The sequence below is a fragment of the Perca flavescens genome, chromosome 3 (assembly GCF_004354835.1).
Source record: "Perca flavescens isolate YP-PL-M2 chromosome 3, PFLA_1.0, whole genome shotgun sequence".
Classification (NCBI taxonomy): domain Eukaryota; kingdom Metazoa; phylum Chordata; class Actinopteri; order Perciformes; family Percidae; genus Perca; species Perca flavescens.
Genome location: NC_041333.1, coordinates 25,638,997 through 25,655,852, shown reverse-complemented (window position 1 = coordinate 25,655,852; position 16,856 = coordinate 25,638,997). Strand labels below are relative to the sequence as shown.

The following is a 16,856-nucleotide window of genomic DNA, read 5'->3' as shown; positions in this document are numbered from 1 at the left end:
ATATTTATTTAACAGCTGTATTACTTTACTAATTAAGATGTTTTATACAAAATGATAAATCAAATCAAGTCCTTTCAGTCGATGATTTAGTCCATAATTGAGTCCTAGCTCATAATTTTCTCATTTCTTTTTTTTCCCTAAGTAAGATTTCTACAACTTTCTGTCATATTTGCTTAAACCAACCCTATGTTTGAGTAGAACTACATGAAGCAGGTAATTTAAAAACAGAAATCTGGCTGCTCTGGCTCCACCTACAGCCTGTAGTGCGATTTGCAAAAATCCACAGCTCCCTGTTCAGATACACCAATCAGGGCAAGGGGGGGTGTCTAACTTTGTGTCAATCACTGCTCAAGCACATTCATTCTCCCTTGTGAGGGGAGGGGCTTAGGAGACCGTTTTGGGCTTTAGCAGAAAGGGGGGGAGGGACTAAGAAGATGTCAATGTTCAAATTGTTTGGCTAAGTCCTGGATCTTCACAATCCTACCTACAGCACCTTTAAGGATCTGAATCTTTCCACCACCGTAAGTGGGTGACATCATACGCAGTCTTGCCAATGGTTTCACACTATTCAACTTGGTGCAGTAAGGAGCCAAGAAATATAGCAACGCACCAAGAAGAAGAAGAAGCCTAATAGCAAGTAATCATAAACCGTGTCAATTTGATTTCAAATTCTTCCAAAAATATGCTCCGCAAATGTTTTATGAGGAAGAAAATGTGTTTAACACTTTTGTTAGTCCACAAGGATACTGTATACACGTGGATGTAAACCTAACTTTGTCCTCAATCTCACATATTTTTCAATGCCTTATGTTTAGATGCAGGGAGTTAAACATTGTGCACATACAGCCTGAGACATATAAGACATACTGTAGCTGCAAATAATTAAAGTACACAATGTTATGTTCCCATCAACTGAAACCTCATTTAACGTAGCTAAGGGCAAGACAGTCCTAGTCTGTATCCGTGTGTATGTGTAGCTACAGCATATGTGGATACAGTGGAAGTGCAAAGGCATGAGATGAATGTGACTCCCGCAAAGCGTAACACCTTCACCTGGGTTCAGTACAGTCAGTGAGAATCAGAGGAGCACATTTTGGAACAATCCTGTACAAAGACATGTTTGAAAAATCTGGCCTCTGAACATGAAGTATGTGGCCCAGAGACAAAGTCGAGAGGATGGGACACAGACTCTGGTTTGTGATACTTGGCTCACAATCCACCATGCATGAAAAGTATAAATCTCTCACAAAGCCACAAAACAAGGAAGAAATGACCATATGCTAAGCTGTACATCCCAGCTGCACTGAGTGGGCTCTGTGCCTTTTTGTAAAGCAACAACAGAGTTAAAGAGACTGCCTTGCACTCAGTCTGGAGAATTTATCTTACACAACCTCCAAAGCAGTGAGCTTGTCCATACCCTGTCTTTCCCCTGGCACAAAGATGGTTTTATTCTCAGCAAAAAAAGGTTTGTCTTAAGCCTTTCTTACCCTAAGACACTGAGACTCTATGTTACCATCAAGACAGTCTGTTTTACCTTCACAGGGTCTGTATTGGCTCGCAACACAAAACCTGTCTTACCCTTGTCTCAAATTAGCCAGTATTATCGACCCTCTACAGAAAGAAATCGTTTCACCCTCAACAAAGAATCCATCAGCAAAAGTCCTGTCTTACTCTCGCATGAACGCCTGAGTCTTGTCAGGAATTCTTTAGCTCTCTCTAAAAAAAACCTGTATACCCAATTCTAAGTTAGTCTTACCCTCAGCTGTGTACATATGATGAAGGTCCCCCCAAAGATCGAACCAGCCAGACCAGTACTCCATCACCAGCTTAGGCTTGTTAGGCTAGTGGGAGAAAAAAAAAAAAAAAGGTTAAACAAAATATACGTCCAAATGTTCTACTACTACTTTATTGTGCTTGCACAAACCTTGGATAAATTGTCTAAAATATTACAGATATTCTTTCATATTACATATAAATATATATTCTTTTGCTTTTAAGGTAGGTAAGTAACCCCAAAGTTTCACTTGGATTTAACTGGGCTATCTATTTATTGGAAAGAGCAAAGAACTGCTAATGATGCGTCTGCTTGATGTTAAGTTTGATCTTTGATTAGATCAGAAAACACACAAATAAGACTCACTTGTATTCCATCCAGATACTTGATGTCATTCGGGTTGAGTTTCTGGAAATTGATGGTTTCTAGTGCTTTAGACACAAAAGGGTAGAACAATAGCATTGCAACATATACATGTACAAACTAACAAAGATGTAGAGCATCAGTTCAAACTAATACCAAACAGAGCTTCATCAGTTGTTATTGTTTTGAGTTGTGCTTAAAACCTCCCAAGCTTCTTTTCTTGTCTTCAAAGAAGTATTAGCAGGTTAACATGGCACCTTAGACTTTCATGTAAAGCAAACTTCTCTTCAAATCACAAAGTTATCAGGCATTAAAGCTGTCTAACGTATGCTTCTGCATTAGGAATCAGCCATAATGAGGCATTACACTTTAACTGTTCACCTAACATGCAAATCAGGATTAAGAAATCTGCATTTATTAAAAAAAGAAAAAGAAATACCCAGAGGAGGGTTTATAACAATACTCTGGAGAATCCAGGCCTGCAATTATGATGATGACAGTGCATGGTTTGCAATGATAATAAAAACAGAAATACTCTTCATCTCAGTTAAGAACAACCTTATTGTGGCTTTTAGACAATGTTTGCTAATGCATGTGCATTAAAATAGCATATGTGTCAAAGAAAATATTTTCATATTGGGGCATCACATGTTCATGCCATTGTAATTGCAAATAGAACAACTTTCTGGTACAACACAGACTCCTTTGTGTGTATTTGTGAACAGCAGCTGCCTGACACCAGGGGCCACCCTTTGGTTCAGACCTCTTGTCGTTGTGTGAAAATACACCAGCCAACATACTGTATGTGTTATTTTGTTTGGGTCTTGTTTGTCGGTCAGCCCATCTGACAATACCTCCTTTCACTCCGCCACGCTTTAGTCCTTCCCTGTTGTCTGAGGTCAGCAGCAGCTCTGTGATGCCCCTTGACAATAATGCCTGGAAAGAATGAGGATTATGGAGGCAACTAAACAAAATAGTGGAAGTACTTTCTGACACTTATTTTCAAATTGAGTGAACAGGGGAGTGAGTAAAGGGCAGTAGGGAGGACAAAGTAAATAAGTGCACTCTCATCTAGGAGCTGACAAGCATTGTCCAAATAATATACTGTACAATTGTGTTTCTTACCTCCTTGATGAAAGGCATGTAATCTTCATCTTTAGCAAAGGAGCCATATTCATTCTCCACTTGAACTGCTATAATTGGGCCACCCTTGGAGTACTGCACATTAATTATGTGAATAGAGGACATATATTAGGGCCTGGCAGCAGTTCTTGACCATTCCCCAATACAGCTGAATTTTAAAAAGACTGTGAAATGGAAATCAGAGCTTGTTCAATGATGCATGGCGCTGATAAAAAAAGAAAGAAAATATGGCTGGGAGGACACAAGTTGAACTATTTAAGTGTTTATGGTGCATTGTATTGTTAACAATGGTTAACATAATGATCAACAGCTGTTAGTTATGGCAGTTTTTAGGAGGTGGTAACAGAAATATTGCCTACAGAGATGAAATATGATTGTGAATACAAGGATTCTATCTAAAAATAATAGAAAATATTTTTGAGATTGGATATTTTTTTAATTAACTGGCAGACACATGCATGTAACCATGAAATAATAATAATTTAGCTTGTCTATTTTGAGCATATATGAGTTTAAGTTATAATTTAATCAAATATTTGGTTTTGTATACTTTTTCTAGAAAGTACCTGATGTGGAACAACTTTCTTCATGAGTTGATTAAAGAAGGGGTTGACTGCAGCAGTGAATCCTGGGTAGGTTGTTCTTAGTTTCATGTTTTTATCCCGTAGCAGCCAACTGAAAATAAATCACAACAAAACCTTTAAAATGTCCAAAAAGCAAAATATCAGACAAATTCCTCAAAGTGCTGTGCTGGGAACTCTCTTTAGGTTTTTTTTTAGAACATAATCGTACCAACCTAAGCATGACTATCATAAAGTGCAGTGCAGAGGAAGTCATGCTTCACTGCGTGCCCCTAGAAACACTCTGTTTTGATGATTATCAAATAAATATTACCTCAACCCTACATTCCCGGAGGGCAAAACTACTCCAAAAATACCTATTTCCAGTCTTTTTCCCTCCAACATTCACCCCATTATCTGTTCAAATCTATTTTGATTACAGAACTAAATGAATTCATCCTTTCAGGGAGCTATGCCTGTCAGATTTAATAATCGTTCTCTCTAACACCTCACTAAAAGTCTGGTAAATCATCAGTGACTTTCATCTGAGTAACATTAGAGGTTACTTACATGATGCAAAATGTCCTGTCTTACACTGTATGTAAAGGCCTGTTGTCTTTGTCTCATATATGTACAACACCGTAAGGTGGGCAAATCTCATCAAGACAAATTCTTTGTTGTATAGTATGTAGCAAGACGTCTGGTGAAACTGTCCAAACAGATGACAGAGACAGCGCACTTGAAAGAATTCACATAAGTAAATTATTTTCACAAGTTTAATGTATTTAGCCTGCAGCAAAGATACCACCAAGAAACAGATTATCTGACTGAACAATTCATTTCCAAGCCAGCTTAAGGGGTTACTTTAGCACCCCATTGGCTATTCTAAAATAATGCTTTACAATGTATGGCTGTAAGGCATATACAAAAGCTAACACATAATTATGATTGTTACCTGGGTAGTCCCCCTAAATCCCACTCAGCACAGATGTACGGCCCTGGACGTAGAATCACCCAGAGGCCCAAGCTGGCTGCAAGGCGGAGGTAGGCTCTAAGAGAAGGATATAAAATGTGCAAAAAGGGGCTGCCAATGAGGTTGATTTATAAAATACATAAGATCAATACAACTTAAAATGTTTACTACAGCAGATATAAAGTGTGGACAGATAGTTATAATCAAAGCAGATGTTTAATTGTTAATTATATGTAATTCATTCTCAAATATGCAATTTTATTTTTCATTTTCAAATCATATTTTTTTGTTTTGAGGTAACATGTGCTTCCAGCACTAGACTTCTCAGCAAGCAGCACATTTGGTGGATCAACGCCAATTTATCAATGAATCAAGAAGCACTGATACCGATTGAGCGCACAGCTAATTAATCATAAAAAACATCTCTTAAGGGTAAACCTAAACCATTCGCTGCAGTATCAAATTATCCAAGCCTGTGGAAAGCTGAGCCCTTCTGCAATGCAACAGTGCCATCTGCAGGAGTCTCAGGAGCGTTCCCTTCATCGTTCCTTACTCTAAATCCAACTGATCCTCAAAGTTGAACACCCCTCGCTCAGGCTCATGCAGGTTCCACGGCACGTACCTGGAAACAGAAATAAAACTGATGTTTTTTATGTGCTTTTAGTAGTTTAATGGTAATGGATTTTAGTGGTTTATAAGACTATAAGCCTGCATTTGATTCTTGTAAAAAAAAAAAATAAAATCAACTGCTATGTCCCTTTTTCTTATTACTCATGAATTCTGCTCTACTTTACTCAGATTTTATTTGATCTGTGTATTATCTTCTCCAGTAAAACAACAATGTAACATGGTTTATTCTGGTGCTTTAAGTTACAGTGTCTTCAACCAGCAATGAGTTGAAGTGGGAGCCTACGTTGTGAGAGTATTGAGGCCACAGGCCTTCATCTTTCGCAGCCGGTCCTCCCAGTAGCCTTTGGGGACACGGAAGTAATGGATGGACCCCCCCAGGATGTGGAAGGGTTTTCTCTCCAGAGTGAACTGAGACGAGTTGGCCCTCAGACCCTCCACACGGCTCATTCTTTCTACTTCAAGGAGATTCCTAGGGGGCAAAATACAGTTTACAACTTAAAAAGAACTAGTGCAACTGGATCGAAGGCCATGAAGACATTTGAGACATATATCTACAGTATGAAGCGAGCTTGTAAACGAATATGCCCATGTGCAAATTATTTAAACCCTGTTGCACCTGTTCAGAACTCTGTTATCACTGCATTTGAATGTAATCATACCAGGAGAGACACAAACTGGCGCTAAGAACGTGTTCTTGGTCATCTTGCAGTAGGCTAATCTAAGGATAATCATTTATGGCTGATTTTCCAAAAAAGCCATTTGATTTTGACAACTCATCAATTTATGATATTACAAAGCTCTCTTCTAAGTATCTATTTATGTAATTCAGCATAATGATACAACAATAACATGATCTCATTCTGATCAGCAGAAAAGATTTACATTGAGACTTCAATGGCGATTTGACCTCAAAACAGTATAAAGTGAAGTGTAACAAAGTGACAGGTAACTTGTTATGTGTAACGTTAGTCACGTTCAGTGTCCACAGTCCAGCAGGTGAGAGTTCACAGGTAACTTGGTTTCTTAAGAATAGAGCTGAGTAGAAATGTATGAATATATAGGCAGTAAAATACTAAGCACACGCAGTCAAGCTTATTAGGACACCATGGAGAAGCTCGGACATAACGTTCGAAGTTTCAGTGGGCGCGGTTTCATCCAGAAACATATCTTCATGCATGACACTTGTTAGTTGAATGTTTAGATACTTTCTTCAGACTTATATTAACTGTTGAATGTTTAGATACTTTCTTCAGGCTTATATTAACTGTTGAAATGTCCGGCTTACCTTGTAAACTGATAGGCAATGATCGCTCCGACAGCAAAACACAGCAGGAGAAAATATCTTTGCTTTAGGGTCAGACGAAGCCCGACCATCGATAAGCTTTCCATTGGCAATAACAAAACAACTTAAGTAACACTTGCACGTTGAACGTTTCTTGTGTAAACGCGACTTATATTAAAGTAGCCTACATAACGTAATCTTTTTCTTTCCAATGTGGACTAGAATCCCGTTATCTTAACGTACGATTATGTAACATCTAATATAGGCTAACGTTATTCCAGTTTAGCAAAAATGATATGATAACGCCAATGAAGTTGAGCTACCCCATAATCACACAACACTAAATTATTCGTATCGTTACTTCCGGGATTACTAATTCAAAAAACTATCTATGAAAAATGAATGTTAAACTAGCTAGTGTGACCAGTATATGATGTCAGGGAGAGCTAGCTATAGTATAGCCTAACGTTAGTTGTCCAAAGGTAAACACAAACACCCGACTGTACTCCTGTAGGGACCGTCCCAAAATTACGCTGCTGAAGAAACGCAGAACATAGACCAAGGGTCTTAATCAGCATTTGCAAATAGCATTTTGTGTATGCAGTGACATTATTGAATATTTCTCTTTAGTTTTTTTTATAATAATGATAAACATGTAGCTACAGTTTGCAAAAATACAATGTAACCTATTATGTGAAGTTGTTTGACAGCTCTCAGTTGACAACACTGTGTGCAATATTTTGTCTATTTAGTTAAATAGAGAGCTGAAGTCATGCCCTTCTGCTTCTGGATAATAATAATAATAATAATAATATTTTTTTTGGTCCGATTTGAATTGAGCCATGGATTACAAATATGATGTTCGTCAATTTAAAAGATAATTTTTCAACCAAAGAAAGTCTCAGTTAGCCATAGGTTTGTCATATGACCACTTAGTTTTGTGTGAAACTGCTCAGTGAACTACATCTCTCATCTGACACAATTTACGTCACCTACCTTGATGCTCAACTTGATCGCTAGCTACCTAGCTTAGCTCTGTTCCACAACACATGTAACATTATCTTACCTGATGTGTTTTATCCAGTGAAGTGTTTTCAGCAGATAAGCAAAAGAACAAACAAGATCCTCTGATCATTTGAGTAACGTTACAGCGAGACGTCATCCATGCAACGTTGAAGTGTGTAGTCTTTCAAATTACATATTTTCACAGTCTTATACTTCAACAGTTTAGCTATAAACTGAGACTTTCCTGACTTGCGAAATTATCTATTAGCCTACAGTTTTTTTCGATTGCTAAACGACAGTGGGCACAACTGGAGTCACATGTGCAAAACTCAAATTACAGTCTGCACTACCTACAGTCACCTGAGCTAAACAGTTCACATCACCTGCAAAAATCATTCAAAGCAACACAACTCTTAACACGTCTCAAACAGTATGCACAGGCCTCACTGAGATAACACACACTGTCACTCAGAACACACTGGGGGTAAAAACACTAGCGTCAAACACCAATACAGAAATTACAAACTTTCTCATCTTTACAGTTTGAACAATTTGAGTGACTTGACACTACTCAACAGTTTATTTAAGGAAAAAATATAGATTTTATAGCATACCAATTTTTACATAAGGTAAACAAGAAAGAATGAAAATCAGCAGTTTTCTTCAATAAAGTATTTTGTCTCTAGTAATTTATGGAATTACTGGGGGAAAAAAACTAAAGGTACATAACAGTACCAACGAATAGTGTGACTAATCCTGCCTCTCTCCAGCATCATGTGGCAAGTTTTCTTCATCACATTGGATGTCTGCATCATCTCTAAATACAAATGAATGTGGTGTTTCTATTGCTTTCACCTCCATTACTTTCTGAAAAACAGTAAGAACGCAGTTTTACTATTGTAAAGATATAGTGTTTTTCACTTTTTTTTATAGCTGTGTACATAACCTCAGACTTCTTACTTGGACATGTTGGTATCTTTGATCTTTTACCTGTTTCTCTCAAACCAGTGTAGAATTGTTTCATTCTTATTTGGTGTTTGTATACAAAAAAAGTCTTTCTGAGCTTTCTCTATATAAACACCATATATATGTTCACTAACTAGTCTAAAATAAGCCACTTACTTAGGCTTTCAGCTAAAATTGCAATCAGCAGTGTTTGATAGGCACCAGACTGAAATCTATTCTGTTTTCAATGTGTGGTTAACAGTTTTGACAGCAGTGTGTTAGCATTTGAACAAAGTGCTGTAAATCTACAGTGTTGTGCACGTTGTGGTTAAAGTGATGGGATAAGTGTGTAGAGTTTTGAAAACTGTGTTCAAGCAATGAAAAATGAACTAAAGTTTGGTCCACAAGAACTGCTGCTGTGGAGACTGTAGTTAGAGTTTTGCACATGTGACTCCAGTTGTGCCCACTATCGTTTAGCAATCGAAAAAAGCTGTAAACTGATGAATGTCATATGTATAATTCATGGCTCAATTCAAACGGGATCAAAAAACAATTTGTCTTTCCCCATTCTCTACCATTCATATTTTTTCTGAGTTAAGGTCCCATGGCGGTCCACCGGAATAGGAGGGACTTCGCCTCTCTATAGATAGCCTATGTCAGACAATGTAGCTCTTTTTCATCTGTAATTTGTTGTGGTGCTCCTTGTTCTATGGTCTTATTAATAGGCCTGATCATAAAATGTTCATGTGCTCTAGAAGCAAAAGGAAATAAACACCACAACTATATCCTAAGTGGGGCAGACATGAAGAAACATGACACACACACACACACACACACACACACACACACACACACACACACACACACACACACACACACACACACACACACACACTCATGCTATTACACACTAACTTCTGACCATGGCAGCACACAGTACCTTATTTTTAGGCTTTGATTAATTTAGAACCACTATAGGGTATTCAACTACATCATGAGGCCAATATTACTGTGTACAATGTAATGCCTCCCTTATCTGACTGAGAGAGAGAGAGAGAAAGAGAGAGAGAGACAGAGCACTATTATATTATTTGTTCTGAAACAACAATAGTTTCCCTTATCCACAGTGTTTGAGGCCTCCCAGCACCATCATCCCTTCCTCCCTGGCAAGCTCAACTTTAAGGTACAGCAATGTTTTGATGTCATTGGGAATTTCTGTTCTATTCTGCATTTGAGACTTTGGGACTTTCATATTCGGTCTTGGTAAGTTTTTATTTTTATAGTGCTTTTTCATTTTGTGCCATTCATGTTCTTACAATGTACAATATATTACTCAGATACTTCATTTGAAGTAGCCGACTGTTTGTAAGGTTTTATGACACATGTATACCTTTGAATTGTATTATCCAACACGTATGACATGCTTCAGGAGTTTTGTCCCCACCAGACATCACCCTAAGGTGAGAAGAATGAGCCGTATGGAGGGTCTGAGGGCCAACTCGTCTCAGTTCACTCTGGAGGGAGAACCCTTCCGCATCCTGGGGGGGTCCATTCATTACTTCCGTGTCCCCAGAGCCTACTGGGAGGACCGGCTGCTAAAGATGAAGGCCTGTGGCCTCAATACTCTGACAACGTAGGCTCCTACTCACACCTCATATCACAGGAGTGTCACTATTATGTCACTGGAGAAGGTCAAACTAAAAAAATGAAATCAAATGTTTGTATGGAAGGGCTAACTAAACTGTTCGCCTTAAAATGAAATAGAAAATAGCAAATATCAGGATTTTTACAAGTCCCTGGATTATTGCTTATAAACTACAAATAATTGTTTTCTTACTTGCTTTTATAGATATGTGCCATGGAATCTGCATGAGCCTGAGAGAGGAACATTCAACTTCCAGGATCAGTTGGACCTCATGTAAGACTTTGATGTTCTGTTTCTTTCTCTTTGTAGATGTAAATATCAGTAAACTTCATGCAGAATGATTATTTTTTTAAAGAAATTATAAGGTGTATCTGCCTTTCTCAGGGCCTATGTCAGTTTAGCCGCAGAGATGGGTCTGTGGGTGATCCTACGTCCTGGACCTTACATCTGCGCTGAATGGGACTTGGGCGGGTTGCCTAGGTAACACCATCTGCCCATTGCTTTAATACATTGCCATGTATTAGCAGTATGCAAAGAAGTTGTTCTTGTGTTTCTTTCAGCTGGTTGTTACAAGATAAAGGCATGCAGTTGAGGACAACTTATCCTGGATTTGTAAATGCTGTCAACAACTACTTTGACAAGCTTGTCTCTGTAATCAAACCTTTGATGGTAAGTCAAACTCAAAGTCTTGTAATAGTATTTCCTGAAAGAATAATTGGAGATTTGAGCTTATGTTTCCTCGTTTGTTTGCTCAGTTTGAAGAGGGAGGCCCAATCATTGCAGTTCAAGTTGAGAACGAGTATGGATCATATGCCAAAGATGAGAAATACATGCCATTTATACAGAACGTGAGTTAAGTGATGTATTGCAATGCTCTTTTTTTACTGACATTTTACAATACATAAAAGTGTAATGAATTCAGCATATTTTCCTGCAGTGTCTCCAGTCCAGAGGGATCAAGGAGCTCCTGCTGACTTCAGACAACTGGGAGGGCCTGAGATATGGAGGCATGGAGGGAGGTAATGAAGATAACCAAGATAGCTAACCCTTCAGTCAAAGTAATCTTTGGTGTTTTTAATTGACTCCTTAAAGTGTATTATTTTGAGGATATTTTATTTTATTATGATTTAATTTTTCTTCTTGAAACCTGAAACATTTATTTATGAATATTACAGTTCCTAATGTACTTTGTCATTGTTTGACTTTGTCCTTAATTGTATCTAAATCTTGCTCATTTCAGTTCTAAAAACAATAAACCTTCAGAGACTGTCGTTTGGAGCTATCCAGCACTTAGCTGACATGCAGGTAGGATTGTATTGGGTGGCTTTTGCACTCACTACTGATTACTTTTAACAGTGAAAATCTAAGACTGTTTTTTTTGACTTATTGTGTAAGAGCATTGGCTAAAATCCCAAAAGGAAAATGTCAGATTTTGTTTCTCATTAAAGCCATGCTGTGGCTCTATAATTACAGTAGACAGATGTGTATTTAATACAGGCATTCTGTTTTGAGTAGCCCCAGAAACCTCTTATGGTGATGGAGTATTGGTCTGGCTGGTTTGATGTCTGGGGAGAACATCACCATGTGTTCCATCATGAGGGTATGGAAACACTTTTCAACCATAATTTTTCCAGTGAACAATTGTGCTGAGCACATGCTCGTTTTCAGGATAACTCTACATTCCATTCTACAAACTTATATGCTTCACAATGGACAATGTCTGTTTTCAGACGTTCAGAATGTGACTGATAGGGTTCAACTATTGTTCAAGGACACTTAACTTATGGAGAAGTGCATTGCAGCCTTAACACATCAATCATTACATCAATCGCTACATATTGCTCTTTGTCTCACTTTGTGAATTATGTCATCATTAACTACTATATGGTTTACAGATATGCTAGCTGTTGTGTCAGAGATCCTGGAGAGAGGTGTCTCTATTAATCTGTACATGTTCCATGGGGGAACCAGCTTTGGCTTCATGAATGGAGCGATGGACTTTGGCACCTACAAACCTCAGGTCACCAGTTATGGTTGGTAGGAATGACCAAAGAACAAAGGATGTGTACACTCGGCACTTTAAAACCTCTAGGTTTAAATGAAGAATTTAATTGGACTTGCTTCCTCTAATGTCAAAGTATGTTAAAGTATAGTATTTAAGATAAATATACTTTTATTCCCATTGTATTGTGAACATTTTTATGTCTGTTTTTAATCACTTTTGACTTGTTTGTGGGCATTTGCCCTTTAATGACTGATTAATGAGTGTAACACCTTGGTTGAGATGGGTGTATCTTCAGGTAGCCAACGCAGCTCTTACGCACAATCACACCTGTTGATGATTCTTATTAAGGGCTTCATTGTCCATTCTCTCCAAGGACTCTGATGAAGATGTAACCTTACATCTAAACGTTAGTCACTGTTATGCACCTTAAGAAATAAAACTATTACGTAAGAAGACATCTGTGTTGCACCGGCAATTTTTTGTTATTTTATACTGTTGTGTCCTGCTTTGGTTGCACCGGATTGTTGTGGTCTGCAGAAGCGCAGAGAACTCACCTTTTTTACCTGAACAAAGGATGTGTCTTTTATGAATATGATTCCCCTTAACAAATGCATTGCTTCTTACTGTTTTTGCAGATTACGACGCTCCGCTATCGGAGGCTGGAGATTGCACCCCAAAATATCAAGTCTTGAGGAATTTATTCAGCCATTACTACTGTAATGTCTTCCACATCCACATGCATTACACATTTTATGAGAAACTATGTACACTTAGAAAGTAATTTGATGACTTGTAATTGAGTCTGCCATAATTAGCATTAATGAAATGTTTTTTGCCAACTCATGTTCCAGCTGGGCCTCTTCCTGAAGTGCCCTCTCCTCAGGAGAGGAGAGCATACGGCCCTGTTGCCATCCAGCAGCACCTGTCACTGTGGGACAGCCTGTACTTCACTGACAAGGTTAGCAGGTGACAAACACCTGTCTGGTGTGACAGTTGATATATATATATATATAATGGAAAATGTTTTATCCAAACTGTTGGATATATAAATATGTGGTGAGCTGTGTGTCTGCTTTGCTATCTGCACTTGGGTAGTGGTGTAGCAATATGCTGCTCATGCTGAATGTCATGTCTTACGCCTGGCAGCTCGGGTTTGGTCATGCATCAATGTGTCATGTTTTTTTAGTATCTGTCAAGTATCTGTCATATGCTGTTTGGTGGACTCTTTTATTCCAAGTCTGTTGCAGTGTCATGCATGCATACATATCTTGTATGATTTCAGTGAGAATGGAACTTCCTATCCCCAGCAGTGATGATGGTGTCTTGCCCTGCTTGTAAAACTACGCATATAGAGATTTTGTTCCATTGGCTTCAGAGATCTGATTCATGATGTTCTGCCATATTACTGTATCTAACACCTTTCTGTTTGACTATTCATCCAGCCATACAGGTCAGAGAGGCCGGTGAACATGGAGAATCTCCCTGTCAACAATAAAGATGGTCAGTCATATGGTTACACACTGTATGAAACCACCATCACCAATGGAGGAACCCTCACTTCCAGAAACAACATCAGAGATAGAGCACTGGTGAGAATCTACAGACTGATCCACAGACAGTCACACATTACATACAGTACATGCATAATCAAGTTTCAGAATCTTTTTTTCTGAGGTTATACAACATGACTTTTTATTGTCTTTAGGTGTTTGTGGACAGACAATGTGTTGGTAGTTTGGACTACAAGACTCATGAACTGGCACTCCCTGATGTACAGGTACTGACTGTTGTGACTGTTTGTGTCTGTCCTCCCTATATCCCTTGTCCTTAGCTACTGAAAAACCTAAATTTTTAAATTATACTTTAGATTTAGGGTGAGGGCTAATCACCTACAGTATGTACACATGCCCATATGTCTAAAGCATCCAAGAAATAGTTTTCTGACACGCCTTAATGTTGACTTGGAGAGAAGGAATATAGAACACAATATATTTGGAGGTGGTCACTGGTCAAGACATTTTCCCTGAGATGGTGTCAAGGTACAAGTGAGTAATTTAGTCCACTGTCAAAGCAAAAAAACTAAAATTCTAATAAAAAGATTGTGTATGTTTCCTTCTGTTAAAGATAGCAGAATAGTACAATACTCATTCCATTAAAACATTGTTGCCACATTTCTTATTCATAATTGAAAAACAATTTCCTTATTAAAATGTTATCTGCAGGATTGTGATTAATTCAGCAAAACATGCGGCAACATTGGCAGTACATTATTGTGAGGTATTGCCCAAATGTTGTTTGATGGCTAAATATATAGCCAGATAGATAGATTTAAGGTTTTTCAGAGGGCTTCTGAGTGCAGCAGATTCCAATTATGGAGCATCTAATTGTGCTCAAACAAAATTAAACTTAAATGTGGTTCTGAGATGCTGTATACATTACATGTGGACCCTATACATGTATTCTCTGTTATTTACTATTTTCATTTGGCAAATTCACATGAGCAGAGATATATTGGATTGTCTAATTGTGATTACTTTTCTTTACTGAATAACTTTCCAAATGACATTGGTGTTTTGTGCATCGAAGGGAGAGAAGACCTTGAGCTTGCTTGTGGAAAACTGTGGAAGAGTGAATTATGGTAAAGCTCTGGACGATCAGCGCAAAGGTATTCTGCCTTCAAACATGTCTTGTGCTGTGCTGTACATTGGTTTATTGCGTACACCAGTTTTTGTGTACACCAGAATTTATGACTAGCCATTGTGCATTGCTAATTATATTATTATTATGTGGTATAATATTTCAGACCTGAACTTAAGAACAGTTTTCCAGACTCAAATCAAACCATTCTTAACATAGATTTCAACATTGTTTAAAGCTATAGTACGTAGTTTCTGTCTCCCCCATGAGGAATTCTAAGTAATGATAACAACACTGTCGGCGCATCCACATGATACGATAAAAGCGATCGCGCACCACCCCCACCCCTCCTCCACGCAGTTGCTAGTAGCCAAGGAGGACACAGAGGAATAAAAAAATATGATGGAGGCAATTATCTTTACTTGATTTTCAGTGCACAAAAGTCACCAGATGACACCAGTTTCTGAACGTAAATAATACTGAGAAATACAGAGAGAGTTTTTTGGAGCTGATAGTCTTAATTCGCTTTGTATCAACTCATTTGGCAATGGCTTGAATGTAACAGATGTCCATTAATATAAAAAAGTTACGCACTGAAGCTTTAAGCCAAGTGAAGTATTAAAACATTAAAAAATGTTGCTTGGACACTGAAAATCAATTCAGTTTACTTAAACAAGTCAAATCACTGCCACTGTGTACAATGACTGACTTGTTCTGTCTGTCTCAACAAAATCTCATATTGTATTACAGGCATCGTGGGTGACATTCTGTTGAATCACGCCCCTCTTAGAGGATTTACCATCTTCTGTTTAGACATGAAGCCAGGCTTTATGAAAAGGTTAGTTAACTAAATAATTTTTTTTTCATTCTGTAAAAATGGCCTGACTACTAGACCTCCTCATTGACACTAATATATATTTGCTGGTTGTAAATTAAAGGGCAGATCAACCCTAAAATATCCAATAATCGGTTTGTAAATCACAGAACTCAGTTATAATGTTTTGCCAAATCCTTCTCAGCTCATAATGTAATGTTGATTTCAGTTTTGCATTTTTACAGTTTCATATGAACGTTTGATCTTGTTTCAGATTAATGAATTCAGGTCAATGGAAGTCTGACTTCAAGTCACCCTCCATTCCAGGATTTTTCCAGGCCAGACTGTATGTGGATGGTCCTCCCAGAGACACCTTCATCATACTGCCTGTGAGTTTTCCTTTATGTGAAACTGCATATGTTATGACTATGCAATTTCTTGTACTGATCTACTATTTCTTATGTTAATTTATAAAACAGTTCTTTGCATGCATGTTTAATAAAAGCGTATTACACACAATCTCTAATTGAGACAAGTTGAAGTATTTTGAATATGTTTGACACATTCTACATCAGTGTTTAATACGTAGTTAATTGGTATTTTAATTACAGTTGAAAACAAACAGTCCACATCAAATTTCTGATCAAACCAGTGCATCCATCCACAGGGTTGGGGTAAAGGAGCCGTGTTTGTCAATGGGCAGAACCTTGGACGTCACTGGTTCATTGGTCCCCAGCATTTCCTTTATCTCCCAGGACCTTGGCTCAGAAGTGGAGAAAATCAGGTACACTGATGAATGATATATATATATATATATATATATATATATATATAAAAGTTTACCTCTTCTTTCTATTTGTTTTTCGAGATGATTTGTGGCAAATTGTGTATGTAAAATATGTTATATATGTTTCATGTTCTCTTTCAGATAGTTGTTTTCGAGGAACAAAAAGCAGATGACAAAATACTGTTTGCTGAAAATCCTGATCATGGAAAGACAAGTGATGTTTACAAACTCCCCTTTTGCTCACTGCTGTAAAAATAATGTACAGCAACAACACACTTTGATGCACACTATAA

At 37.8% G+C, this 16,856-nt stretch overlaps 2 protein-coding genes across 6 annotated transcripts in view; one reads left to right on the top strand and one right to left on the bottom strand.

The window, feature by feature from the left end:
• The window catches only part of LOC114552731 (beta-galactosidase-1-like protein 2), a 24,162-nt gene extending 16,936 nt beyond the window's left edge, over nt 1-7,226 (bottom strand). For all 5 annotated transcript variants that reach the window (XM_028573740.1, XM_028573739.1, XM_028573742.1 and 2 more), the window contains exons 1-9: nt 6,729-7,226; nt 5,727-5,912; nt 5,367-5,435; nt 4,796-4,891; nt 3,847-3,955; nt 3,263-3,355; nt 2,992-3,073; nt 2,141-2,205; nt 1,757-1,841 (exon numbers count right to left, since the gene is read on the bottom strand). In XM_028573740.1, coding sequence (XP_028429541.1) covers nt 1,757-1,841; nt 2,141-2,205; nt 2,992-3,073; nt 3,263-3,355; nt 3,847-3,955; nt 4,796-4,891; nt 5,367-5,435; nt 5,727-5,912; nt 6,729-6,832 — 889 coding nt within the window. In that variant the 5' untranslated portion in view covers nt 6,833-7,226. The remainder of the gene's footprint in view (nt 1-1,756; nt 1,842-2,140; nt 2,206-2,991; nt 3,074-3,262; nt 3,356-3,846; nt 3,956-4,795; nt 4,892-5,366; nt 5,436-5,726; nt 5,913-6,728) is intronic.
• Nucleotides 6,413-16,856, top strand: glb1l2 (galactosidase beta 1 like 2). The gene is made up of 20 exons (XM_028573745.1): nt 6,413-6,453; nt 9,787-9,858; nt 10,123-10,308; nt 10,525-10,593; nt 10,705-10,800; nt 10,881-10,989; nt 11,076-11,168; nt 11,258-11,339; nt 11,561-11,625; nt 11,836-11,920; nt 12,216-12,353; nt 12,961-13,041; nt 13,177-13,283; nt 13,768-13,914; nt 14,031-14,102; nt 14,912-14,990; nt 15,713-15,800; nt 16,051-16,165; nt 16,444-16,560; nt 16,705-16,856. The coding sequence occupies exons 3-20, from the start codon at nt 10,145-10,147 to the stop codon at nt 16,813-16,815; spliced, it is 1,818 nt and encodes a 605-aa protein (XP_028429546.1). The 5' UTR covers nt 6,413-6,453; nt 9,787-9,858; nt 10,123-10,144; the 3' UTR covers nt 16,816-16,856.

What these genes read in the sequence shown, in the direction of transcription:
- glb1l2 (XM_028573745.1), top strand. Translation starts at nt 10,145, where the DNA reads ATGAGCCGTATGGAGGGTCTGAGGGCCAACTCGTCTCAGTTCACTCTG. An exon ending in GACTTGGGCGGGTTGCCTAG is followed by an intron (nt 10,801 to 10,880) that starts GTAACACCATCT and finishes TGTTTCTTTCAG; the next exon opens with CTGGTTGTTACAAGATAAAG. An exon ending in ACCTCAGGTCACCAGTTATG is followed by an intron (nt 12,354 to 12,960) that starts GTTGGTAGGAAT and finishes CTGTTTTTGCAG; the next exon opens with ATTACGACGCTCCGCTATCG.